Consider the following 26,335-nt stretch of genomic DNA (forward strand, 5'->3'; position numbering starts at 1 on the left):
ACTCATCCGTATTTCCTGACAACTGTGGGCATCTCCAGACTGTGGGATCTTGGATTACTTCCCCTTTACTGCGTCCAAGCTCTTTCTCAACCTATGTCTGGACTCCACACTAAGGCGTTACTTATGAGGGTTCATTGTCTTACACCTGGGTCCTGCTGCCGTGGTTGCTGCTAAAGAAAGGCCAAGAACACAGGCCAGAAGCATCCCGCAATCTGCTGGTCCCTGACCTGAACAATGGAGGTAGCCGTGTGCTGGGACTGCACCTTCAGTCCTAAATAGTTATCAGTCTGGCAGCTCCTGTGTGGATATATAGCCAGACCTAGCTCTTCTCAAGTAGCTAAACTTGAAGCATCTCCAGAGCAAGGGTGAAATAGCTGAGAGCAATAATAATTTTCCTCAGCTAAAATGATTCATTAGTCTTAAAATGTTAGGACTGTTAAAATGCAAGTGAGCCTTTTAAAATTTGAGGATAATGGGCCTTATCCTGGAAAAGATTTGAGGAAATTGCATTGATTCCAGTACCATTATCCAGTGCATATCCAGTATGAAAAATCTACTCATACAAGTAAAGGTTTGTTGGCCGGGCCTTCCATTTTTGTTAGCTATATTCTATTGCTGTAATTACACCTAGTGGCTTATCTAATAGAGTCATGTTCTTATAAAGAAATTAAGACAATTAATGCTACTTTTAGCAAGAGTGAAATAGTAACTAAAATTGAATTGAAATTTGACCAAGCTCTTCTTTTTTATTTCCTAGTATCTGAATTACAGGAAGAAGGAATAAATGCCATTAACTTACCTCTCAGTCCAATTCCATTCGAACTAGACCCTGAGGACACTATGCTAGGTAATTCACAACAATTTTACATCTCAACATAAAAGCTTGATGTAAAATAAAGTGTCATACCTGTAACAGTTTCTAATATCTTTCTTTTAAACCTTCCAGAGGAAAATGAAGTCCGAACAATGATTGATCCAAATTCAAGAAATGACCCAAAATTACAAGAACTAATGAAGGTAATGAAAAGCATGTAAACACTTTCAGAAAAGTGGAACTATTTTTTAATACTATCCCTGCCTCTTTCATTTGAACACTTCAAAGCACTGTTTAGAAATTAATTAAATGAAACCACGTGGTGTGTACATCCCAGTGAATGGACAGGTCATTTGTTTTAGTATCTTTCTCTAGATATGGCACAGAGAAACTTAAGAATTTGGATTAAAATCCTGAGTCCTGATTCTTAGTCCCATCCCACACCCAGTCTAAGACTACACTGACTTCCCTTATAGTCTTTGTCATTCTTGGGGTTAGAACTTTAGCAGGAAACTTCATTAGAATCGACTTCAACACCTTTTGCTTCACAATAAAATGTTAAAATACTACTGAAAGTAAAGGACAGAGTTCACTCCAGAAGGCACTGCATCAATCTGGTATTTGTCTAGACCTTGTGGTACATTGACATAGCCACCTTAGAAGAGTCCTTCCTAAGTCCTTCCTATTTTCTTCTGGTGGTATTTCAGACTGATTGTATTTTGAGCCATTGCAGCTTTGGTATTCTTTCTGCTAAATATTTTCATCATTGTACAAAATGACATGTGTTTTAAATTGCAAATGAATAGTGTATCATACTGCCAAATTTGTGTTTCCCATATAGGTATTAATTGACTGGATTAATGATGTGTTGGTGGGAGAGAGGATTATTGTGAAAGACTTGGCTGAAGACCTGTATGATGGACAAGTATTGCAGAAATTATTTGGTAAGAAAAAAATATATGTGCACGCTGTTGGGGCACTTTGTCAGTAAGTGGATCACTTGTTCCTACTTAGGAGCCTTGGTATCATCTTACATTTATGCCACTAAGTGATATAAAAATAGCATTGTATTATGAGACCCTTGAGCCATAGGCTGTATGCACAATCCTTACAGCTACAGTGCAATGTGTGGTGCTCTGTAGTTGATGAGAACAGCATAAAGCCTACCTGGGGTGCTAGAGGGGGAGGGTTCTTGTCTTGGCAACAGTATTCACTCCAATTAAATTTATTATCTGCATATGTGCTGTACAAACTTAACCGTGTTACAAGTGGAAAGTAAGTTTGAAGGCAAGGGTTTTTTCAGTACAACGGTGGATGTTTTTAATCTCTGCTGGTTCCATACTATAGTTTATTCACATAGCGAAGTTCCTCTGGAAAGTTGGAATTTCTTTCTGATTTGATGTCTGGCTTTTAATGTTACTGAGGTAATGGTACCCAGTGGACTGCAAACTGAGCTTCAGCTGAGAAACAGATAGAGAAAAGAAACTGCTAATGCAGAGCTGGCATGTGCTTTTTGAACTGTTGGCTTGGAAGCCATTTTCTTAGTTATTACAGCTCATAAAGTCTCCAGTAAATTTCTTTTCAGTATCTTAAATGAATCTTGAAACATCATGTGAGCACTTCTAATAAAGACTACACAGACTATTCCCTTCCATGAATGGTTAAGCTATTGAATATATTGTGATGGACTGGATATGCCCCAGACTGAGCAATTTGATTCTCATGGGCAGACCTCCACTGACTTCACTCAAACCCCCAAAAATACGTATCAGATACAGCCTGACTTTAAATATGTGTATACTGATCCAGCACTTATTGATTTCAGTGGAATCTTTTCCATTACCCTTAATTCCTTGTGGATCAGGTCTATGCTGACTTTGGTCTTGTTGTGAGACCATGCACAGACTGATTTCTGTGGAGGCACAAGAAACCCATGGAGATAGCAGTCTCTTAAGCGGGATTCATAGGCTGGTAGCTCCCGTTCATGCTCTTTGGGAAAATAATCGGTTGGCTTTGAGAACAAGGTCAGCTCTTACCAAATAAGATATCTCTTAAGATATCTTTTAATAAGATACTCTTTCATAGAAGTAAACTGATAGGTAACCAAGCATTTTGTTTCTTGTGTTTTTATCAGGGAGCTTTTACTGCTAAATTTTCTTTGCTTACTGTTTAATGGTAAACAGTAAGCTGTGTATGTATATACCTAGCAATCTGTACTAATTAATAACAAACCAATTTATAAAGTATTTTAAAATTTACTACAAATTTTGAGTGCAGAAAAGGGCCACGGTATCATAGAAAGAAAGTGCCTGAGGTTTTAGTTGTTTTCATACCTCCAGAAATACTTGTTCACATTTCTTGGGTGCATCTTCCACCTCTATGAATATGGTGTCACTTCACTTTTATCAGAAATGGGCCAAATAAAATTTTTAAATCTCCTGAGTCTGATGGAGAAGCTGGGAGGCTGAGACTGATGAAACAAATCTTAAAGTTGGTATCTGTTTCCTAGGTTTGATGGTCTGCTGTACAAGCCACTTGCATACAGAATACCCTTTATCCAGTAGCAATAGAAGCAATGGGCCTTACCTTCGAATCTGGTTTTCCCTAAAAGGAGTTGCAGCAAATATTTGTTAGCCAGTACTGTGGGTTTTATTAATACTTGGCTTTCCCCATGGCAATGGCTAAATAAAGGGAAAATGTGAACTGTGTCTTTAGGAGCTCAGAATTGTGGAGGAAAGTGGCTCTGGAAGGAAAACGAGGTAATTTTAAAACCAGGAAGTCTAATGTCTCTTGACTGTACATCTGGGTGCATGGAATGGCTTTGCATTCTTCATGGAGTTGACAATGTTTTTTCTTCTGTTTTTTCTTCTATTATCACTTCAGAGAAACTTGAAAGTGAGAAGCTGAATGTTGCTGAAGTTACTCAGTCTGAAATTGCTCAGAAACAGAAGCTACAGACAGTGCTTGAAAAGATCAACGAAACCCTTAAACTTCCTCCAAGAAACATTAAATGGAACGTTGACTGTATGTTGTGTGCTTTTTATGCTGTTCTCATTTGTTGACAGCTGAGAGTTTATAGCTGCTATCTGGAATTTTGAAATATCCAATGATAAGGGAAGGCTGAAACCTGGTATTTATGGTAGGAGCTGCTCTGCAGGGCACTTCCAGATGTGGTACACTCTACCCTCTTTACTGATGCTCAAGCTGCAATTTAAATAAACTGTCTTTTCAGAGTCTGTCAAAGTATGGTATTTCTGCTCTTCAATCCATATGCATACCAGATTAAGTTTTCTTTTACTAAATTGGTTTGTTGAAACAGGCAAGTACTGCATAAATGCAGTAGATATGGAAGAAGGAGAGTTAGGTCCTAGGACTCTTTGTGTAAAATTTGCAACATAGATTTGAATAATATTTCTGATCGTTTAAGGCTAAATTCAAACCACTGATGTTGATTACAAAACTCTCATCAAGATTAGGACTGCACCCTTCCTGTTTTATTGTATTAAAAATTAACATAATAATATCTAATAGAAATGCCCTCAGTGGCCCAACACATGACATTCTAGTAGTGCATATGTGTTGCAGAAAGCAGGTTATAATCTGTTTTAGAAAATTAGGCCTCATTTCACGCTTGTGAATACCTTGACCAGTGTATAGCAGTTGCCCTGTCTCCTATACCTGTCTTGAGCTGAGCTGTTTTGTATCCCATTCCATTCACAGCAAATTAGTGAGAGGGAGAGAAATAGCTTGAGGGAGGAAGACTGAACGTTAGGCATCTCTGACTTTCCCCTTTGTGTGGTCCCACTGAGTTTTCTGTCCCCATCTCTCTTCAATCTCCCCCACCCAGCGTTTTTTTCCATTCTCTGTTGTGCAGCTGGAGGCAGGGTGTTTGGAGTGGCCTGACGATTTAACTTTTAGTTTTAATTTAATGTTGTACATGTGTTTTAGAGCTAAAGTAGAGATAGACAGCAGCAGCTGGAGCCAGCTGCAGCATACACCGGTGCTAGGCAGACAGACATCTTTTTAGTGTTCTGCTAAAGCACCTCATCTGTGACCACTGGCACCCCAGCAAAACTTGACAGCGATGCCTTGTTTTATATGAATGGGTATCTCCGTGGCATGGTTGAGACTTGCATTGGAAGATAATGAAGAAGGATATTTTAGTGAATCTGATCCTGCTTTACGAATGAAGTAAGGTAGTAGTTATTGGTTAGTTGAAGTACAAAAAAACTAAGTATACTGTAGCCATCAAAGATTGTTTAGGAATACTACTCTGGGGAAGTCTATAAATGCAAAAACAAAATAGAAGAAGAAGAAAGTCAATAATAAGAGTTAGAAATTATTCACTTTCATGCCAATGGTTTGATAGTTAAGAATTTCCTACAGTATGGCTTTTGATATCTTTTAAGTTGTGCTAGTGTTAACTACTGATATGAAACCTGCTGTGAAAAAGCTTCAATAACAAGAACTATAACAACTTCATGAGGAATGTTTGAGTCATTGAGTTTAGTAAGTTATTGCTTAAGGCTTCTGCCAAAATAGGCTCGTTTATCATCCTGCAGACATTGTGACACTTAAAAATGAATAAGTGCATGTTATGAGTACAAAAATATCTTTCTTATAGTCCATAAATCCTTATTGAAATAAAGGGAATAAAAGAAAGGCAAGGAGAATGCGGAGACAGCACTTAAACTGCCATACATGAAATCTGGCTTTTGGATTAGCGTTACGTTTCCATCTACGCAAGCCTATAGCATCCAGACATGTTGCAAAATGTAACGTTTTAGTGCTGACGCATCTTACTGACTGGGTGACAGGGCTGCGTTCGCGTGACCTGTTGAGCACAAGGAGACCAGTAAAGGCAAGGTGCCTTAAAAGTGCCCCCTGGTTCCAGGTGCAAGAGGGAAAAAGTCCCATAATCCCTACATCCTAAAAAGTAAAAATATGTGCCCTAGTTACTTTGCAGTTTGTAACTTGTGCTTTTAATATCTATTTCAGCTGTTCATGCTAAAAGTCTCGTGGCAATACTTCATCTTCTGGTTGCATTATCACAGTATTTTCGAGCACCAATCAGACTCCCAGATCATGTGTCCATTCAGGTGGTTGTTGTGCAGGTAAGAGAGGTGTTAAACAGCTCTTGGACGCGTTGTGTAATTGGCTAAGGGCTTTCTTGAAAAATTACATCTAGAGTTTCTGTTTGGGTGGGCATGTGTATGTCTCTTCGGCTGACAAGAAACACACGTGCGTCTTCCCTGCTGACAATGCTTCAACCAGAAAAAGGCAGAAGTGCTTTCCCAGATTGAGCTGTGGCTCAGAATATCTTATTTTGATTGTGAAGTGGCCAGACTCTGACATTAAAAATATATGAAGCATTATTTTTGTTGGAATGTGTTTATCACCCAATATGATCTCTAGAGTTATTATTTTTCCCATTTTTGATGGTCGTCTTACTTGTGTAGAGATTCAAATCATTCTTGGCACTGAATGATGAATTGTCACTGTTTATTACATTCAGATTCATGTTAGGTGACTAAATATTCTTTTTCAGCCTTGTGCATGCTAATTTAGTCTGATTACAGTGTTGGCTTTCTCATAAGCATGCAAAAAACCCCTGTCAACTAAATCCTTTGTGTCAGTCAGTCTCCTTATTAAAGCCTCATCCATCCAAACTCTTCATGTTATTCTGTTCATCATTTTTCTTTCAGCTGGACTTGTGCTTGCTCTATCTTATTTGGCCTCTTCCCATTTAATCTGTTTTTGTTTCTCTCCAATTAACTTTGCCTTTATTTTTCACACTGTAACTGTCTGTCTTTATGTGTTTTAACTGATGTTACCCTGAAGTATCTGGTGCAAAGAGCTATTGCTTAAGTTTTGTGTGACTGAAAGTCTGTGGGACAGATCTGAGAAAGTAACCATTCCTTTTTCTAGCGTTCAAATGAGACAAGTTTTGTAATTTGTGGAGAAATCTGAAGGAGAGTCTCTGGTAGATGTGTCACTGATGCCTGATAATGACTCATTGACTCTCAAATTCTGCTTCATGGGTTTCTCTACAGACAATGAAAGAGAACTCCAGCAAATCTGCACTTATGTGTCTAAGGCTTCGGAGGAATATAATTTTCAAGCACTTTCCTTTGGCTATTATAAATGTATTCATTATACTGGTTTATCTCAAAGTTCTACCAAAACCAGCTTAAGAAATCAGGAGTGCAGTGATCAGGGCATGTTTGGGATGAGAAACTAAACCAGAAAAAGAACGCAGTCCTAAAATAAAGAACCAAATCTTGCATTCTGCTGTCACTGCATACATCCAGAAAAAATTCCCATTGAAATCAATGGACATAATTGTCCTCTTGTTTAATAGGCTAATGTAGTTCAACAGCAAATCCATTGAAGTCAGTACAGATAAACCAATTTAAAAACAATAAGTAGTGGGAGAATCTGGCTCACTGCTTTGCCTCTTAGCTACACAGCTGTAGTTCAGGCACCAGTGAACTGCAGAGAAAGCAGTTGCACCAGAGTAAAATCAAGTAATGTTGCAGAAGATTTCGTTCTGCAGACCCAGTCCTTGGTGAAAGCCAATCAGTGGAACTCCAAGGCTATGCCAAGAGGGTGGGGGCCAATATTCTTATTGTAATTGTGTTTGAGACATTTTTCATTTTTATTTTATGGTGGGTGTTTTTTTTATTGTTGTTTTTTAAATCTGTCTTTCATGTCCTGTGGGATTGGTTCTATGTAATTCATCACGCACCCTTTGAACTCAATGAAAGTTTTAATCAACAATCGGCAGATCCTAAAGCCTAATTTAGTGTTCAGACTTGCACGCCTCATGTTCTAAACCCTCATACATTCTGTAAAGTAAGGTCATGCCTAGGGAAGCTTAACAGACTATGTGGTAGCTGGTTTTAAATTCTACTCTATACAGTTTGATAAAGGGAATAGTAGAGAGAGAAAAATAAAAGAACCAGGTACTTATCTGAAGTGTTTAAGGGAGATTACCTTAATTCATTCCATGATTTTGTTAGGTTTAGAAAAACATAAAAGGTGAGGGTTGCCGTGTTGGCTGGGTGTAGTTTATTGAAATAGAAACAAAGATATTTCTGAAACAAAAAAAGTGCTCATGCGCAACAGGTAATCAGCACAGTTCTTATGAAAGCTCGTTTCCTTTGGCTGTTTTGTACAAAAGCTGTTAGCAATGAGAGTAGTATAAAATCTGGGTTATAAGCTGCTTTGGGAAAAAATGTGATAGCTGGACCTTTTGTAGCTATTTTGATATATTATTTTCTTTTCCTTCCATACTAATAGAATGAATAACTTTGAACAAAGTCCAGGCTTTGTTTGATCATTTCTACTGAAAAAAGTGAAAGCTTTTGTGGAGAGCTGGATCTTGCCATCATTTTGCCTCTTTTAAAAAATTATTTATTTATGCCATCCACAAATGGTTAAATTACAGATTGTTTTTGTACAAGAGATCTAAGTCAGAGAGTATAGGGGCATTGGCAGAGCAGCCAGAATGGCTTCAGCATATTCTGAGCACTGGGACAGCAATTCTCGGGTGCATAAGTTACTGTTAAGCAAAGCTAGGAAATTAATGAGATTAGAAGAAGGTGTACATCACAAGCTTAATCTGAGATCATTGGTCCCACTGCCTGGGAAGGTCTGAAACATTTCCTAGCAGCATTGCCTCCAGGTTCTTAAGAAGTCTTTTTTTGAACCTGTGACAAATATATTTGTTCTTTCAAGCTCCAAAATAGTTCTGCATTTTGTTTTGGTGAGGCAATTATAAAACATGATCCTCTAGATGAAATGGATAGCAACAATACATAGGCAAAACCCATTTAAAGAGTGGGGAGGTTTTCAGAGTGGGACTTTGTGTGGGAAATTAAGCAGTTGTCCCTCAGTTACATAAAACTGCTGACAATAGCTGACGGGAAGAGAGATGAGTAAGAGACCCTTTCCATCTCCAGACATATTACCCAAATTTCAGATGTATTTTTTCATTCTAGGGGTAGTTGCCAATTTAAAATAAGTGATTAGGAAGATCTTTCATGGTATTTAGTGGAGCCTTTCAGCTGTGAGGGAAGAAAATACCAAGCCTGTCCAAATAAAGTCTTCTGTTGTCACTGGAATGTGTGTCCAGCTTTTCTTTTTAATGGGGAATCTTAATTCATGCCTCATTTCCCAGTGGCTTTCAAATAGTAGATGTTCATTTTTATCATTTACTATTTCAGTTACAGCCACTGTTGTCTTTAAGGAGCATTGCTGGATAGTCTTCCAGTTCTCAGTAGCACTTCTTTGTATTTTTAGGAATATTGTGTCATTCTCTGTCTAGTATAAAACAAACTTCACAACAGGTGACATCAATGTTAGGGTCAGTTTTGAGGTGGAGAGTTTTTAAAGTGTGAAAGATGTATGGGAAGCAGCCTTCACAGAGAAGGTGCTTAGACTAGTGTTTCTAAGGTTCATTCTGATTGTTGCCATTGGGATTTTTTCACCAATCTTTTTACAAATCAAAAACATAGTCTATCTTGACATGTGCTGGTCAAATTAGTGTGCAGTGGATGCATGTTGTATTTGGGCAGTGTGGAAATTCCATTAATGTTAGTGATAAGATGCCAGGCACAAAACTAGGGCTTGATGTCTTTTTTTTTTTTTCTTTTTTTTTTTTTTTTGGTCAACAGTGCAGTTTATTAAAAAGGGAAATATGTTTTATATTGGTACTGGAGTATGTTTTAGGCTATTTTTGCATGTTTGCAGAAGGAAGATAGAGTACTGGAAGCCTTTTTCTTCTCCCATATCACCAGACTGGGCACTGAGAAGTATGGTTGCCATTGCTATGATGCCTCACTCCTCTAGGAGACAAGAGGGATAGGGCTTTTGCCCCGGAAGGCATCATTGGCATGTCAGAGTCATCACTGGGGGGAAGAAAAGTTTCCTTTCACCCTGTAGCAAAGGGAAAAATAAACAAAAATCCCAAACAGCAGAATTCTAACTTGAGCTAGCATGAACTAGATTGTAACTTCAAGTGCAAGTATTTATTGCTGTCTGCACAAGCTGGAAATGAAGATAGTCCTAAATGATGTAGTTTTTCTTCAGATTTCCAAGGTATGTGACAGAAGATGTCTCAGCAGCTGTTCTGTGCCCTCTCTTTCAGTATGTAACACACCAGACTCCACTCTGTCTTTTTAATGTTCAAAGGTCCTCCCTGAATGCACTTTTAACCATGTGCAAGATATTTAATAACAGGGCTTTAAAAAAATATAACAGAAAACCCATGAAACTATCGTCTAGCTAAAAGGACAGTTCAGATTACTCCAAGTGCCAGTTTGGAGTGACCCAGAGGGTGCTACGTATGGCTTTCTTGCAGAAAGTAAGTTTGATCCTCATATATTTTAGTAATACAATATAGAAGTAATAGACTTAAGCCTGGCCAAATCCTCAGCACATCATACACCAAGGACTACCTCAGGTAGGGGTGTGCTGTCTTCTCCAAGACAGGGAAGAGCAGCATCCCCAGTTCACATGCCATGAAGGGCTTTTCCAAAAGGTTATTCTCCTTTTCTCTTTTCCACATAGCAGGCAAGTCTAGGACCAGCATAAATTTATTCTTCTCATTTCCTTGTATAACAGGGAGTGAAGAATCATGAATAATTGCCTAATGTCTAGACTTTACATGCAGTCGTCAGCATTTGCCTGACTTTTCCTTCTGTATTGCAAAATTTTACTAATTCCAGTGAATAGAATTAACAGAGAGAACACAAAGAGAGGCAAAACATATGTGCGGTATTTACACCACCACCAGATGACTGTGACCAGCATACTGGAAACAGTGTCAAATTTTTAAACTCCTTCATTTTCCAATTGACTCAAATAGCAACCATTTGAGTTGGCTTCTGCCATTTTGTGTACAGCTTCTAGACACAGGCCACTCACCACCATGTACGAAGGGCTTCTCGCATCTGAAGAACATTGGAGTCAATGCACATACTTAACACCAAGATGACTAGGGTCTGGAGCAGGCTGTGAATGGATTAGCCTCCATTTTGGTTTTCCATCACAAACACATAGAACTCTTTGTGTGGAGAGAAGTCAGAAAAGGAAAACATTGAGGCAAAAAAGAAAGTCTGTAAACAGGGCAGAATGAACAGATAGCCTGGGATTTTTTGCAAAAGAGAAGCATGGGCACTATCTGCCAAGTTGTTCGTTGAAATACAAGGTTTAATTCAACTCACCTAGACATACCTCTACTAAAATACATACATATGTGTTTAGGTGTTTCAAATGTCTTGCTGAATTGGGGCCTTTAAAAGAAAAATGAATTAAAAACAATGGAGAAAGGAAAAGAAATACTTCCTTCTACAGGTGGAGTTTCAAGTTTCTTAATGTACAAAAGAGTTTCCCGAAATACTTGCAAGGTGAAATAATATATTACTGTAAGTTTGTTCAAAAAAAGTTCTTATTTTTCAGGTTTCTTATCTAATTATGTTTGTAGATCACAAATAAATTTTTACTGTACCCTAAGCATTAAACTTTACAGAGAAAAATGTCACTTTTTTATTTTTTCCAGAAACGAGAAGGAATCCTCCAGTCTCGACAAATCCAAGAGGAAATAACTGGTAACACTGAGTATGTCAACACCACTTTTGCCAGCAGTTTAGTAATTGAACACAGATGCGTCTCAGAAATTCAAACATTTGCTGATATTTAGATTTCAGTATTGGGGTTCCAGGGAAGATGATGCATCAGCCAGTGACTGTATTTTAGCCTTTTCAAGAGTGGCAAACATGCATCTAAAAATACAAAAGGGTGAGGAAATACAGAATTGGGGAACTAAAAGCAGGAGACCAGGATAAAAGAGAAGACAGAGTAAGATATACAAAATCTCTTTTATATTTATCTGCTATCAATTTATTTCTGTATTTATTATATTTCTTATTATTTTATTCAAAAGTCCTTCAAACAAACAAGAAAGATATGCTTCATTCTTTTATGTTGGTATTTATTTGATAGAGAACTAGATTCTTTCAAAAAGGAATGTGATATCACTATTTTTTGGTGTTTGGACTTCAGGGGATATAAAATGATGGTAGTAAGCCCTGTACATGTCATGTCACCAAACAATTTATAACAGAAAAGTTATTCCAAACCAACAGAAAGCAATGGTAGTTGCTAAATCCTAGTTTCTAATAGAATGGAGAGAAACCAGACTATTGATTTATTATTTAATCATTATGGATTTGTTTATGTGTAATAGTTTTATGAGGGATCAACTGGAGCAAAATGCTGCAGTCCTTAAGAACCCAGTCCAAGCATTGTTTTGGCTGGAATTGCATTGTAGTTGGTGTGGTAAATGCATCTTTAAAGCAAAGGGAAAAATTTTCACAAAATCAACATGAAAAAGCTTTTTTCACTCAGGCAAGGTGTGCTGATTTGGTTCAATAGTAGGAAATCTGAGATCTGGCCTCCCATGAGACTTTAGTGAAGCCAAGAGATATTATACTGGTGGACTCCAGACTAATCCAGATTCTCAGTTGGAGTAACTTGATGAAGGTTTTCTTAATTCCGTGGATCTACTCCAGTTTTCACCAAGCTGAAGATCTGCCCACATATGCTGTTTCCTTTCACAGAACAATATCTGCAATTATATATAACTTTGTTTTGTTCTTTTTTGTTTTTGTTTTTTTTTCATAGGGCATTATCAGGAAGGCATGGTAAGTTCATTTGATTATTATCTTTTTCTTGAGGCAGCCAAAGTATACATTAGTTCTGAAATGGGTGGTCACATTGATCAAACTGTAAGGAAGTAGAGATTTCAAGTTGCCCTGGAAAATATATAAATATATGCACCACAGGCTATTGTGGCAGTTAACAAAAAGAAAAAAGCATTAAAATCAGTCTGACCATCTTTAAAACACATTTCATTGTTTTTCAGCACGTGTTAATTTGCAGGTGCTTTGTGGTTTAACCTCCAGAACATTACCATAATAGTATTAATGGTCATAAGTTCCCAGCATAATACGAAATGATGTCTTATCATAAACTAGCTGGTGAACTTGTTGGCATTCTTGCATACAATACCTGCTTACACTTTAATGACTTTGAGTCATTATTCAGCAGGCCTAAACACCATGAAAGTTCCTGTGCCTAGTATGTCTTACTGCTAGTATTGAGACTGGCCAAATACCTGCCTGACAGAAAACACTCACCTGAGGAGCCTAGGTGGAGTCCCACCAAGAATCTAGCATTTGCTTCTTGTATTATTTCAATGGCTGCCTTACAGCTGATTTAAAAGCTACATGTGTGACCTCTTTTCCCAATGATATCCCTGAGCAGTCTTACTTTGTATGAAGTCCGCCTTCTGCAAATGCCTTTGGACCTACTCTAGCATTTTTTTATTGAGGAATATGAATGTAGCTTTTTGTGCAGTCATCCGCTATCATTCAGGTGATTGTCAAAATGGCAATTGCTCAGAAAAGACTCTGGTGCCTTTTTATATTTTTTTTTTTTCTGCTTTCTTCAGAAGGTGGCTACAGTAGCACTCCAGTCATGCTACCCTAGGTTGCCTGTCCTGCTGATAATGTCCTAAATTGCATATCAGAATGGCCCCAAAACATCTGTACAAAGGATTGTATCGCAGCTGTGTAATCATAAGCTTGCTCAAGATGATTAATACTATAGCACGGTGCAGTCAGTGGCCCACGGGGAAAATCTTCCTCTGTAGATGGAGTGACTCTAGATGTGAACTCATGTTCTTCGGCACAAAATGGTTTGGTTACTTAGCTCCCTTTATCTGGCTGTTTAAGGTTTTATGCATAAAGATACCATTCTTTGTTCATTTTTTGAGAAATGGGGTTATTAGATAATCCAAATCCTATTTGAAAATTATGCTTTTTGTAAATAATAGAGAATAAGTTACTAGCAGTTTATAGCAAGAGAGCAGCATCCAAAATACATGGTACTTGGAATGCAAAGAGGCTGTATTGAAACCTTTTGCTGACTGTGCTGTCTCAAATGAGTATGTGCCTCAATAAGTGTTTATCCTCTGTTTGGACAACTGCTACTCAGTGTATTAACCTCTCTGAATGTTTTTCAGAAAGAGATGCATTTGACACTTTATTTGACCATGCCCCAGACAAGCTCAATGTAGTCAAAAAGGTTGGAAGGTTTTTATTTTTAAAATACATAATGTGTGCATGTGCATGCTTGTGTGTATCTGTTTGTACATATGTAGTGCGTGTGTATGTATATAATATACAATTGGCATAGTTTGCCTACGTTAAATACAATTAAGCTTTATGCTTAAACACATACACAAATTCATGATTATAATGTTACTCTTTATTAATATTTGGCAGCATGAATTTAACTTTGGAACACAGAAAAACATGCGGTTATCAAAATTTCCATCAAAAAGAAGTTCTCAAAAAGTGTATGTTGAGTAAAACCCAACTGGTAGATTGAGTGTACTGATGCCAAAGAGGTATCCAGTTTACAACTGCCAGGGTTCTGACCTAGAGTATTTTGGCTGCTGTCAGATTTGAGTGGAGTCCAGTTACCCACTTCCCTATAGTCTGCTACAAGTTTTTTTTCTAAGAATTATTATGTTTTAACAGTGTATTTTTATTTCTATACATCTCATTCATTTTATTTCTGTTCTTCATTCCTAGAAAAAGATTTTTTTTAAAATATCACATTTCAGTTTTAAAACTTAAAAATTGTGTTGCAGTCTCTTCGCTCATGCAGATTCTCTTCTGAGTAGAGTTCATATTGCACGTGTTGAACTGCTTCCCTCCTGAATAGGCCTTCACTCCATTGTTTTCATATTTCAGACTCTCATCACCTTTGTGAACAAGCATCTGAATAAATTGAATTTGGAGGTCACTGAACTGGAGACCCAGGTAGGATTTTACAGCCTTCTTAAAGGGGAGGGATAGTTGCACTATGTTATGCACTAAGCCCCCAACTTTATCCAGAAATTTCATTGAATTGTTATTGATTGACCTCTAAGATGTTATTTCAGCAGGAAACCCTTCAATTCTAAATATGTTTGTGTGAAGAAGACCCTCACCAATTAAGCAAAGAAATCATGAGGGCAGCTAAATTTCTCTAAAAACAGTTTTGTACTTCTGTTAGCAAAAAAATCAATTAACAGATGCTACCTCTTGGGCACTGCCAAGTGCTGTAAGCAGAACCTGTGCTTGTTTTGGTCAGGAAAGAACTCTGTCCGCTTGATTTGATCCAACGTCAAGCTGAACAGTTGTTTCCTGCCTACCTCTACACAAGCATGCAATCCCATGGGATTACAATGACTCTATTCAGTGAGATACGTTCTTGAAAGTAAATCTACTCAAGTGTATAGGCAGCTGTACAGTTGGACTGCAGGCTTGATTGCACCACAGAAATAATGTGGTACATGGTCTTCTTGTTCTCAGCTGCTAAATTGGCTGAAAAGAAGCTAAAAGAAAAGCTTAATCCTGCTGTATTAATACCTCTCCATGTGAACAATTGCAGCAGTTATCGTAAGAAAATTACAAGGTCAGGCAGGAAGGATGGTATCTGCACTATCAAAGAAACCGAGGTGTCTTCAGGACAGGCTTTATTTTATTCTTCATTCATGTTATTAAGAATCTCTGGTTTATTTAAATAGCTGTCAATCTGATAGAGATTTTTCAAAGGTAAAATTAAGATTTAGATGGAAATAATGTGTAAGGGCTTTCAGAAAGGTGTTCCCTATGCCAGTTTATTGCATTGTTTACTTTTGGAAAAAATGTGTTATTCAAATGTACCTAGAAACCCCTTAAGCATTTATCTGAAACAGTGTTCCCTGAGATGAGAGACTGTATTTCTATCAGTTGAAAGAAAATTATCTACCTCAGGAAGGTGATGGGTTGCTTCAGATAACTCACTTTGATTGTGAGGATATCTCTGCACTGATAGACCTGATGCCACAGAGGTAAGAATGAGAGGCCTTTAACAAAATCCTATGGATGTTGCTATTTTTTTTTAGATAGAAATGAACGTATATCAATTAGATATCTTCCATCTGTAATTACATATGTAAATACATACTTAAAATTAGATTGACACAGACTTGCAGAACATGGATGAAGATGATTCTTTGTTCCTTTATTTCCTCCAATATACTGAATTTCAGTGTAGTCATAAGATTGCACCTTCATTCTGCTTTTCTCTGCTCAGGTAACGAGAGCTTGAAAGGTGGCTGTTCTGATTCTAGTAGAATAGAAACAAAAGGCATAGATCAAAGCCACTGACCACCTCTCTTTCCAGGAACTTTATTCTGCATGTATATTTTAGCATTAGGTCAGTTTTGGAGGAGACGTAACAGAATGTAATAACTAAATAGAAGGAATCAAAAAAGTGAGATGAGATCTTTTAGTTGCAATTTAAAATATTTATATTAGCAGTTTGTTGACAGTTCCACATTAGACAATATATATATATATATCTTGTTCATTAAGCAAAGCAATGAGTTATTCTTCAGAAAAATGTACTGAGAAATGTCTTTTTTACAGTTTGCAGATGGTGTGTACTTAGTCCTGCTAATGGGTCTCCTGGAAGGCTATTTTGTTCCTCTACACAGCTTTTTCTTGACTCCTGATAGTTTTGAACAAAAGGTAATTAGATTTCATTTTTCTGTTAAAAACAAATAAACATAAATGTGTCTAGTAGTACAAAGATGACACAAACTTTTCCACGTAAGTTTGATGTAAGTAGCTGAAATCAAGAGAGGACTGTACTGTTAACCATTTCCAAGCATTTTAAGATCTCAGTGTTAATGCTTATCCAGAATAAAAAGGAAAATTGTATTAATGATGGGGTGGTTAGCAAGTATTAACTGATTTTGGCAGCCATTGTGTGATGCTGTCATTGAACCAGACTTACTGTTCATTAAGTGTATAAAGAATTATACACATGAATTGATGACAGAACTGGGGTTTTGTGTCTAAAATCCAAGAATTTAACATTTGAAATGTTTCAAGTTTTTTGGAAGCATAAAGGCATATACTTATGATTTATCATTTAAGACCAACCATTACCTTGGTATCTGTTGCTATCCAGGCAATTCAGCTGTCTATTAAAGACAAGAGCACTTCATGGGCCATCATGTTCCAATTTTTAAACTTGCGGGAGGTGGGCTATTCTTACTTGTAAGTAATTTTTCTGTGGGTAATATTAGTTCACATGTTATTTTTCAATTACTTTTATATTTCTGAAACTACCATCACCACCCAGAAAAAATAAAACAATGGATTGTCTGGATTCCATGGACTAGATTGATACATGGAGCCCCAGCTATTTTTTCTTTCTGAACATCTGGGTCTGCAGCTTTAAATACATCTTGTTTTGACCATTTATACTATACTGTATATAGTTCACAATAATGACTACCTTTATTATATTACTAGGTCCTCAATGTATCCTTTGCGTTTGAGCTAATGCAAGATGGTGGATTGGAAAAACCAAAGCCAAGACCAGAAGGTATCTATTCTACTTTTTTCGTATCTCCTTAAAAATTTGCATTGGATCCAGATCTTATCTCCTAGGATTATGGTATAGGTAAATGAAGGTTAAAACATTAATCCAAGAGTGAAAGGCAAGATACATTTTGAAGTGCTCAGGTAACTCTGTATTTTAAATGGCTGATAGATACACTCCTGCAAATGTTGCAAGGCTTCCATTCTCGAATGGCCAGGGCAAGATTTGTGTGACCAAACATATGCAGTAATACTCAGATATTCACTGAAAGAAAAAGAATACAATTGTGAATGGTGTCGCTGTCAGATATGAATTGCTCCAATTGCTCCATTTTGCCCCATCCCACATCTTCATACTAAACCTCAAGTATTCCAGTGTAATTTACAAGATTTTCACAAAAGAGGTAGATGTTGTGGAAGAAGAATTTCAAATGTTCACATAACCGCCTTTGAATGCAGGACCTAATCATGCATATTTAAATTAGATTTAGAGCTGGAGACTGAAAGTAAAATGTGTTTTCAGGGAAGATGAAGGTTTTGCTGCTGACTTTAGCAGGACCAGGATTCCACTCCTTTTTGCTCATATAAATACAGGGTTTAAATCCAGTTTAGTGGGCTGGATACAGAGCCCTTGATTCACCATGGTACAGGGTGCTCTTGTAGTTCCTCCCATGAGAAGTTATCACTTCTTACCACGCAGGAGCTGGATGTGCAGCTTCTGCTCCACTCTTCCCAACAGGGGCAGTAGCTGGGCTTCTGCTGGTTGCCTACCATAATAATCAATATATATGCGTGTTCAAGACCCATTGCAGATTCACATTCTGTGGTGCGCACAGTCTTTTCCTGCTGCAATATCAAATTGTCATTCGCTGAGGAGTTGATATAAGCTAATGCTCAGAGTTTTGCTTCTAATAGTAAGGACTCTCTGGAGATGCAGGCACACATCACTGAGTCAAGTTCTGCTCCATTCTGCTTATTTTCCATCTTTCCCAACTTCCAGATCATAACAGCAGCAGACATATGCAGACACACAAAAAAATATGTCTCAGGATTGAGCCTACGCCACCTACGCATTTAATCTGGACCTACCTAGCGTATTTTTTCACTTCTTTTGATTGCTTGAACTCTTATCCACAATCATCCTTAACAAAACTAGTGGTGACTTTATCACAAACTTTTGTGCTTGAAAGAGTCAGAGAAAAGGGGGAAACAGTGAAATCTAGGGATCCAAGTCAAACAGAGAGTATCTGTGATCCCTTACTCCCCATGGAGATTTAAAATCTTATGGCATTTAATTTTTCAGGTATTTATTGCTCTAGGGGACAGCTAATTTTTCCAGTATAAATCAAGCCATAAGGATATTTCAGCATATATAAGACATTTCTTGGGCAATTATTGAAATGCTTAATATGAAACTTCCTGCCCAATGTGAATGGAAAAACACATCTGTTTTATGTGTTGTTACATTGGGCACAATGCCCGTACTTAAAATTTCCAGTGAGCAAAAGAGTATTGAAAAGGATCTTATCCTAAATGTGTATACTAAATACTCCTTAAATTCCTACACTGTTTCTTCGAGGTTCTTGAGGAAAAAATATGCTGAAAACTGCTTTAGAATATGAAAAACATATTTAGTAGAAAAAAGAATGCAGTTAAGTAAATGAATATGAAAACCAATGATTTTTATGAGGTCAACAGTTTATTTGGGTTATTTGCAATATAATTGAAAAGGTATTAAAAAGCTTTCCGTGACCTTTTACTTTAAAAATGGCCGGAACATTAATCTACTGAGTCTATAACGAATTCATTTGCAGTTTGAGCTTTTTCAGATTACTTCTTGAGATGTGTACATCAAAGCCAAACTTGAGTTTCTCTTTTCGAAAATTGCGACTGGTAAAATGTTATACATGTTGGTCAAACACATGTAGCAATGGAAATAACTCCTCTTTCTCTGGGAGTGTGCTTCTTTTTAGTTTGGACCTTTCTGTGGAATTCTGTTGTGGTGGTGGAGTCTTCTGGTAACTTTGCAAAGACCTGTCAAAGTTATCTCTTTATTAATTTGAAGTTCTGTATTAGGAAAGGAAGGTGTTGTGCAGCTTGCTGCTGGCCTGAAGGAGGAAACTTCCCGAGTTAGATGCAAACATCATTGCAGAATATAACATGATATTCTGGGAGCAATGTGCCCTTGCTGTAGCTTTTGGCATTTTCTCTTCATTTTATACCAAGCATTTTTGATCTTATTTATTAAGAGCCACAAAACTGTGGCCGTGGTTTCATGACCATGCGTAAGCTCAGCATAAAATCTAGGTTTCAGTGTTTCCACCCTTGGTCCGTGGATGTCAGTTTGCCATGTAGCTAATGTCTTTAGCCCTTCAAAGTTTGCATATGTTGGGATACCAGGCCTTGGTTTGATTGGATTCCTTCTTCGAAGTATAACCCCTTCACAATCTATGATAAAACATCAGTGTAGATAAATATAATGGCAAAACTATCTGATGATTACATACACAATTTACTAGCCTTACTTGGAGGTTTTGAAGATAATGGGAGTAGGCACACCATCTGCTTTACACCTTCATGGCCAATTGCAAGAATCAAAGTTAGGAGATTGAGTTACTATACAGTCAACAGAAAGAGATAGGACAATTCTAATTCTATTCTATTCTTTCTGAGGGCAATTCTAAGTCACTATTTGAGATTGAATATTCCTTGAAGCACTAGCATAGACTGCTGCAGTAGTACTTGTCAGTTTGTTTTATAGATTTCTTGTGAAATAATATTGACTTTCTCAAGAACTTCTCTTCAAAACAGAAGGTATTCATTAGCTTTTTGTTTCATACAAATCCTTTACTTTAGACACTGAGTTTCTAAGGACTGATTCAGCCATGTACATCAGCTAACCCAAAGCATTTTCATAAGTGTCTTCAAGGGGCACTTGTATATCTAGCTTCTTTAGATCCTTTAGAAAATTTAAACTTGCCTCTAGCTATCTTGCTGAAATTAGGCCTAATAAAGGATGTTGCAGCACAAAATGGGCCAAGTCCTGTAATTGTTACATAAGGGAAGAGCTCCATTGGTTCCTGCCTGACGATTTTTTCAAAATCATTACTTTTCAGCCACAACTGACTGAAGATTCAGTCATATAAATTTACATAATCCTAGGCACAATTTGTCTCATGGGCATCTAAACCTTGGTTGCATTTCTACATCAGCACCATTAGCCATTTGTATCCCTAACTGAAGTGGTTGAAATACTGATTTTTTGGCTTGCCAGTTTAAAAACTGCTTTATTTATATTTCTACTCTTTCTTACTATCCTTGTGATTGTAATGTTCATGGATATGGATTTAAGCAAGGAAAAGAAGTAGAGAGTAGACACTTTTTCTGAAAAATGTTTTGAGCTAATGAAGTTACTAATTGTTTTTTCCCTTGTCTTTTTTCTAGATATTGTAAATTGTGACTTGAAGTCTACACTGAGAGTACTGTACAATTTGTTTACCAAATACAGGAACGTGGAGTGAAGAATTGATTTGGGTTGTAAAGGAGTGTTAACAAGAAAGCATCATAACTAGCATATTTTTCATCAGTATTCCTCTGCATCTTTATCCTAAAAGGAACTAAACCATCTATCTGAAGAATTTTTAACTGATTATTCTTGCACTACTATTTTCATAGTAGATTTAAAAGTAATATAACTTATGAAGAAATAAGGTTTGGAGGAAGGTATTTGGGTATATTCTGGAAGAATTAATGTCTTAATAGTAACTGTCTTCACACAGTAGGTGAAGCAACAATGAAAAAAAGATTTAGTAACTTTAATTCAAATCAGCCTTTGAAGCCCATCATAGGAAGATTCTGCACTGAGTATCTATTTTAATATTTTTTACATATATCTTTTCTAATCTGGGGAGGGGAAGAATATTTTCTATCCATGATAAGACGGTTGCATTCTAATTATGAGAAATGTGCACAGGGAGAAACAGTTAAATACTCTTGTTCACACACAGCTAAAAAGAAGAGACTTCTCAAGCACTTAACCTGATTAATCTATATTTCCAGTGCTATTAGGCTTGAATTTTATGGGTACAAACTGAAGTGGCTACTTTTTCCTTCAGACTTATTATAATGTGATACTCTGCTTTAAATATATGTTATTAAGCATTCCGCATAAGCACACTGTGCAGCTTGTCACTTGGTTTTGTCCAAGGAAGAGATCTTTTTTGCAAAGTACACATTTCAGGAAAACACACCTGTATAATACAGTTTCCCTATAATATTTGTATTATTACGTAGTATTAGAAAGTAAAAGAATGGCTTGTTTCTCTTTTAGTAGTTTAAACACAGGATTACTAGCTTGCAAGTTTAGATTTATTGCTAAATAAGATTTAGAATTTGTCCCTTTGGTTGATTTTATGGTGAATGTATTTTGCTGCATAATGTCCAACACAAAAAAATAAGATTCATTTTCCAGAAACATTCCTGTAGCATTTCAGATACAAAATTTGGTCAAAACTACTCCCATCTGCAAAGACTCAGTTACAGTGTAAGGTTCTTTGGTCATTTTACATGGCTATAAAGAATAATTTTTATCTAATCATCACCAAGTATAAGCTGTTATCTGTTTGGTTTTAGCTTTAACAAACACACAAAAGAGAAATGGGAATTGATTCTTCCCTTAGACTGATATCAGGCACCAGTTATGTTTCCATAAAGAAGCTGAAAGAGACTGCCTGAATCATCAAAAACTGCACTGGCATAAGTTGAAGAGTAAATTAATCATTTGCTAGAAGCCTTGATGTTAGTATTAGATACCTTTCTAAACAAAGTGTTCCAAAGCAACCACAGATTCTTGGGATCCTGGGTTACACAGTAAAGGAAAAAATCCTCAGGCAGAAATTACTGGGCTATTTAGAAATCTTTGGACTGCTTAGTGCAGGAAGGAGACTTGTTAATAGTCATCCAATTATGGCAGAACTAGTATAGGTAAAAGGGAAAGCAGTTTGTCAGCTCTTGAGTCTGTTAATCTGAAGAAATGCAGTGCTGGCAAGAATAGTCAATAACAGCTGTATGCTACTTAATATAAAGCATTACATATTTTTCAATTTTCCAGGGCTTTTTTTTTTTAATGTAGAGCTTTCCAGTGCAACATTAGCATAAAGGGAAGACAAGCAATTATGTTCTGTCTTTGATGAACACTAACTGATGTTTAATAACGGGATGATACAGACTTCTGCTGGGGTGCTACAGAAATTACTCTTCTGAGAAGTAGATACCAACTTTTGCAAAGGAAAGTCATTAATTAATTCAAAGGACAATACCTGGATGTTCTCTGAACTCAGAAATTGTTATCTGATTGTTATAAGCATTCTAAATATCTTTATTAAAATATTTTGTTGCCTCTATATTTTTAACTGAGTTTCTGAAATTAGAGGTACAAACATTAACCATTATTTGCCTTTTATAGAGGGAAATAACTGGACATTTTGACCTTGGTGAAAATGAATATATTTTCATTGTGTCTTTAATATCTGAGAAGCTAAACGATAGAAATTAACCAAGCATTTTTTGAGCAAACTGAGACAGAACTTCTAATGTATATACCAGCAGCAATTTCAGCTTATTTTAATGTTTAACATGTAAGTTTTTCATTTGCACAGCTAGATTTTAGTAATTGTAATAGTTAATTAAAAAATGTATGATGGTTTTTCTGCAGGTCATACTCGGCTGAAACACTCTTTTACATCTCAACAATGCCAAAACATTTTGATTACCCTTGTTTTCAGGAGCACACTTTCTTTAAAGAGGAGATTTATATAGTAAAGGAAAAAGGTTAGGAACAGTGAAACTGGTTTTTGCCTGGACTTGAAAATAAGTATTCCTGTGCTATATTGGTATAACATTATTGGAGATTTTGAAGTCTGTCAGACTCCATTTTCCATCCTTAAAAAACATAAAACTGAGACAGGATGATGAAATCCTCATGCTGAAATGCAGTTATGCAGAACCATAGAAACATTTAAACAATATCCAACCTTTACACAATAACCTATCCTGTGGTAAGAATTTATGTAAATTAAAATCTGCTATGTAAACAAGAGTGTCCTATGTAAATATAGACCCATGTGATAGTTTTAACACATTCACACAAATAGTATATGCTGCCATGTAGGAGTGGGTCACTGCTTATATTTTTGACAGTGTAGATTTAAATAGCTATCAGATAAATATGAAATCTAATATACAGATTATATCTAATATTTATTGCTTTAATACAGAATATTATAGAAATATAGAATACTACTGTAGACAGTTTGGTGTTCAGCAATCAGTGTAGGCCAGCATGTTCCTTCAGGGAAGTGATATGTTAAGTTAGCTGGGCCAAATTCTGCTGACACCTACAATGCTTTTATTCTTGATACACAGCGGTGTATACTGATGCACAGCTGAATGCATAATTTTCCTGTTTCTATTAAGATAGAAGTTGTTTAAGTTTTAGGTCAATCCTGGTTTTATTTATAATTACTTTAAATGATTAAATAGATCCAAATCAGTGGATTTAGCCCATTAAGATATGAACGGTCACCTGGAGAGGCCAGTTTCTCTGCTGGTCCCAGAGGGAGCCTCTGATCTCAAGGCTGCTATCTCAGCACTTTGGCTAGGTTTCTAAAGCCAGGTAGTATGAATCCAAGCCACTGCCTTAAAATCTCATGGTAGTATTTGGATCTCATCCACCAGACCAATGTGCTTGTCTGTTGTGCTTTGTCACATGAAGGGCCACAGGTAGCTGAGTCCACCGAAAACTGGCAGATTACCAGCCTGCCTTGAGTAACAAACAAACAGTAAACATTTCCACTGCTGAGGCACTACGAAACTGCCAAAAGAACAGAGTTTTCTGTGCTTCTCTGAATTCTAATCCACCCATTGCATCCAGCAATGTGGTATCCAGATTTATTTTGTGGTTGGAGATGGGCATCCTTTCCCTATTGATGGATCCTGGCACGCTCTGTCAACTACACAAAACTTATTTTTTCAAAAAGGAACTACAGATTCTTAATAGTATGTCAAAAAGCTGTTGTCAAAATAATTAACTAAGATCCTAATATCATAAGGTCAACTCCTTTCAGATTTCTTTCCCAGCTGACTGGCATTTAGTTGCCATAAAGAACAGGCCCTGGAAAAAAGGTATGAAGGAATCTTTGCATAATTTTACTTGAGACACACACATAAAGTCCAGAATTGGATTGCTCTATATTTCTAATGGAGTACAGATGCACCAAGTTTCTTATTAAATGACCTGACTGCAGAATATCTAGTTCTTTGCATTTCTTAGTCAGTAGGTATCTTCCGGTTACAGGGGGGCAGCAGCCCTTGCAGCTCCATAGTTCAGGAATTCAAGTGGACCAGCAAGTGCTGGATAAGGTCCTAATCTACTTCGACTGACTGTGGACCAAGTTGCTGATTGGCATATCTCCATGTAAACTGGTGGCATTAAATCAACAGAGCATTTGGTCCTTTCTGTGTTGCAGAGGGTTACAGTACTTGGGAATGGTTACATTCAGGCAGACTATATTGATTGAGATAAATGCTACTTGGTTGACTTTTGTTCTTATTTTCTTAAAGTGTGTTTTAAAATTCATGTTTCAGATTAATTTAGCAGGCACCTTACTGCAAGCCAGTGTTGTAAAGCAAAATGACTTTTAAAGGTAATGAGTTTTAGTTCATTAGAGAAGGGCATATATGATAATTAATACACTAGATACTAGCTTTAGGTCTAGTTTTTGTTATTCTTGCCTTCCTATCAAAACAGCCTTCATGAATGGGCTGTGTGTGTGCCAAGCACCCAAAGAGACAACAGTGCCTTGAAGACCTCTTGCAAGATTTTCTACACTGTTACCTAATAGACTTTTGTCATTTTACTATAAGAATTAGTGTGGGTTTTCTCTTTACAGTTAAAGTACAATTAAAGGCTGAAGAAATCCTTTGTAGAAAATTATAATTAGTTTAATAAGATATTTTGTTTTCATGTATTACATGAAAATGGAGATAACAGCACCAAAATTCCAAAATTATGCATACCTCAGCATCCACAGATTTTCCAAAGAGGTTTTGAGTCATTTAACATTACTAGGGCTAATTTTATGTATTTTCACAATATTTTCTGTGTGACTATTTCTTTTTGCAATAATGAGATTTTCTTTTCTGTCTAACAGTTTAATACTACACACTCTGCAGCAATGTTAGGGTCATTGAAATATTTGGTTCTCAATTTCAATATCAAACTAATTGAGAAAAAAGAACATTTGCAAAATTTTCTTCTTAACGTGTATCTGAAAATAGTGGTTAGTTTAAATTAAAGTGCATTCCCTTCAACTGCAGAGTTAGTAGCTTTCACAGAATGTATTTTATGTACTCTGTAAGTAACAGACACTCTATTGCTGATTTTTTTTCTGTGCTTTTTCTGAAACCTTTGTTATGATCCACAATAAAATTTGCACCTGAAAATCAACACTGTATATTGTTGTTGGGTCATAGTATGAGAGGTATGACAAAAAATTAGGAAGGCTGTATGGTTTATGTTCTCAGAGCCTCCAGACCTCTCTGTGCATCTAACCCATTTTCAGTTACGTCTTTGTGGGTGTACTAGGTTTTTATTATTATTTTCTGTGGGGGCTGGTGACAGCTGAAAGTGGGTTGGCAAAAACAGCCATGTAAACGTATGCTTGAAATGATTAACAGCAGCAGGTCAGGAAAATGCTGTAATTGACTCAAAATAGGAAAGTATACCTTTGCTTTAATATTACTGTGCTGAACACTTCAGTGGTGACATTGCAGCTGGGTATAATGCAATTTGCAGAGTAATTTTGTTAATTTGAAATTTAACAAAATGTTAGTGAAATGTTAAAATGATCGAAATTAAACTGTCCATTTCAGAAAATAACTGCATTTAGGAAGATTTTGAGATCTATTTTTTTATAAACTTGTTTTTGTTGTGACCCTTTAATGCAGGAGCTTCAGTGCAGAACTTGGA

At 36.7% G+C, this 26,335-nt stretch overlaps 1 protein-coding gene across 1 annotated transcript in view; it reads left to right on the top strand.

The window, feature by feature from the left end:
- The window catches only part of PARVA (parvin alpha), a 69,719-nt gene extending 43,906 nt beyond the window's left edge, over positions 1–25,813 (top strand). Inside the window, exons 2-13 of the mRNA XM_069803905.1 lie at positions 758–847; positions 947–1,017; positions 1,656–1,758; positions 3,698–3,838; positions 5,813–5,928; positions 11,379–11,437; positions 12,503–12,522; positions 13,905–13,966; positions 14,641–14,709; positions 16,345–16,446; positions 17,239–17,311; positions 20,752–25,813. Coding sequence (XP_069660006.1) covers positions 758–847; positions 947–1,017; positions 1,656–1,758; positions 3,698–3,838; positions 5,813–5,928; positions 11,379–11,437; positions 12,503–12,522; positions 13,905–13,966; positions 14,641–14,709; positions 16,345–16,446; positions 17,239–17,311; positions 20,752–20,828 — 983 coding nt within the window. The 3' untranslated portion in view covers positions 20,829–25,813. The remainder of the gene's footprint in view (positions 1–757; positions 848–946; positions 1,018–1,655; positions 1,759–3,697; positions 3,839–5,812; positions 5,929–11,378; positions 11,438–12,502; positions 12,523–13,904; positions 13,967–14,640; positions 14,710–16,344; positions 16,447–17,238; positions 17,312–20,751) is intronic.
- Positions 25,814–26,335: the final 522 nt, after the last annotated feature.

This window comes from Haliaeetus albicilla, chromosome 16 (genome assembly GCF_947461875.1).
Source record: "Haliaeetus albicilla chromosome 16, bHalAlb1.1, whole genome shotgun sequence".
In the NCBI taxonomy this organism is placed as follows: domain Eukaryota; kingdom Metazoa; phylum Chordata; class Aves; order Accipitriformes; family Accipitridae; genus Haliaeetus; species Haliaeetus albicilla.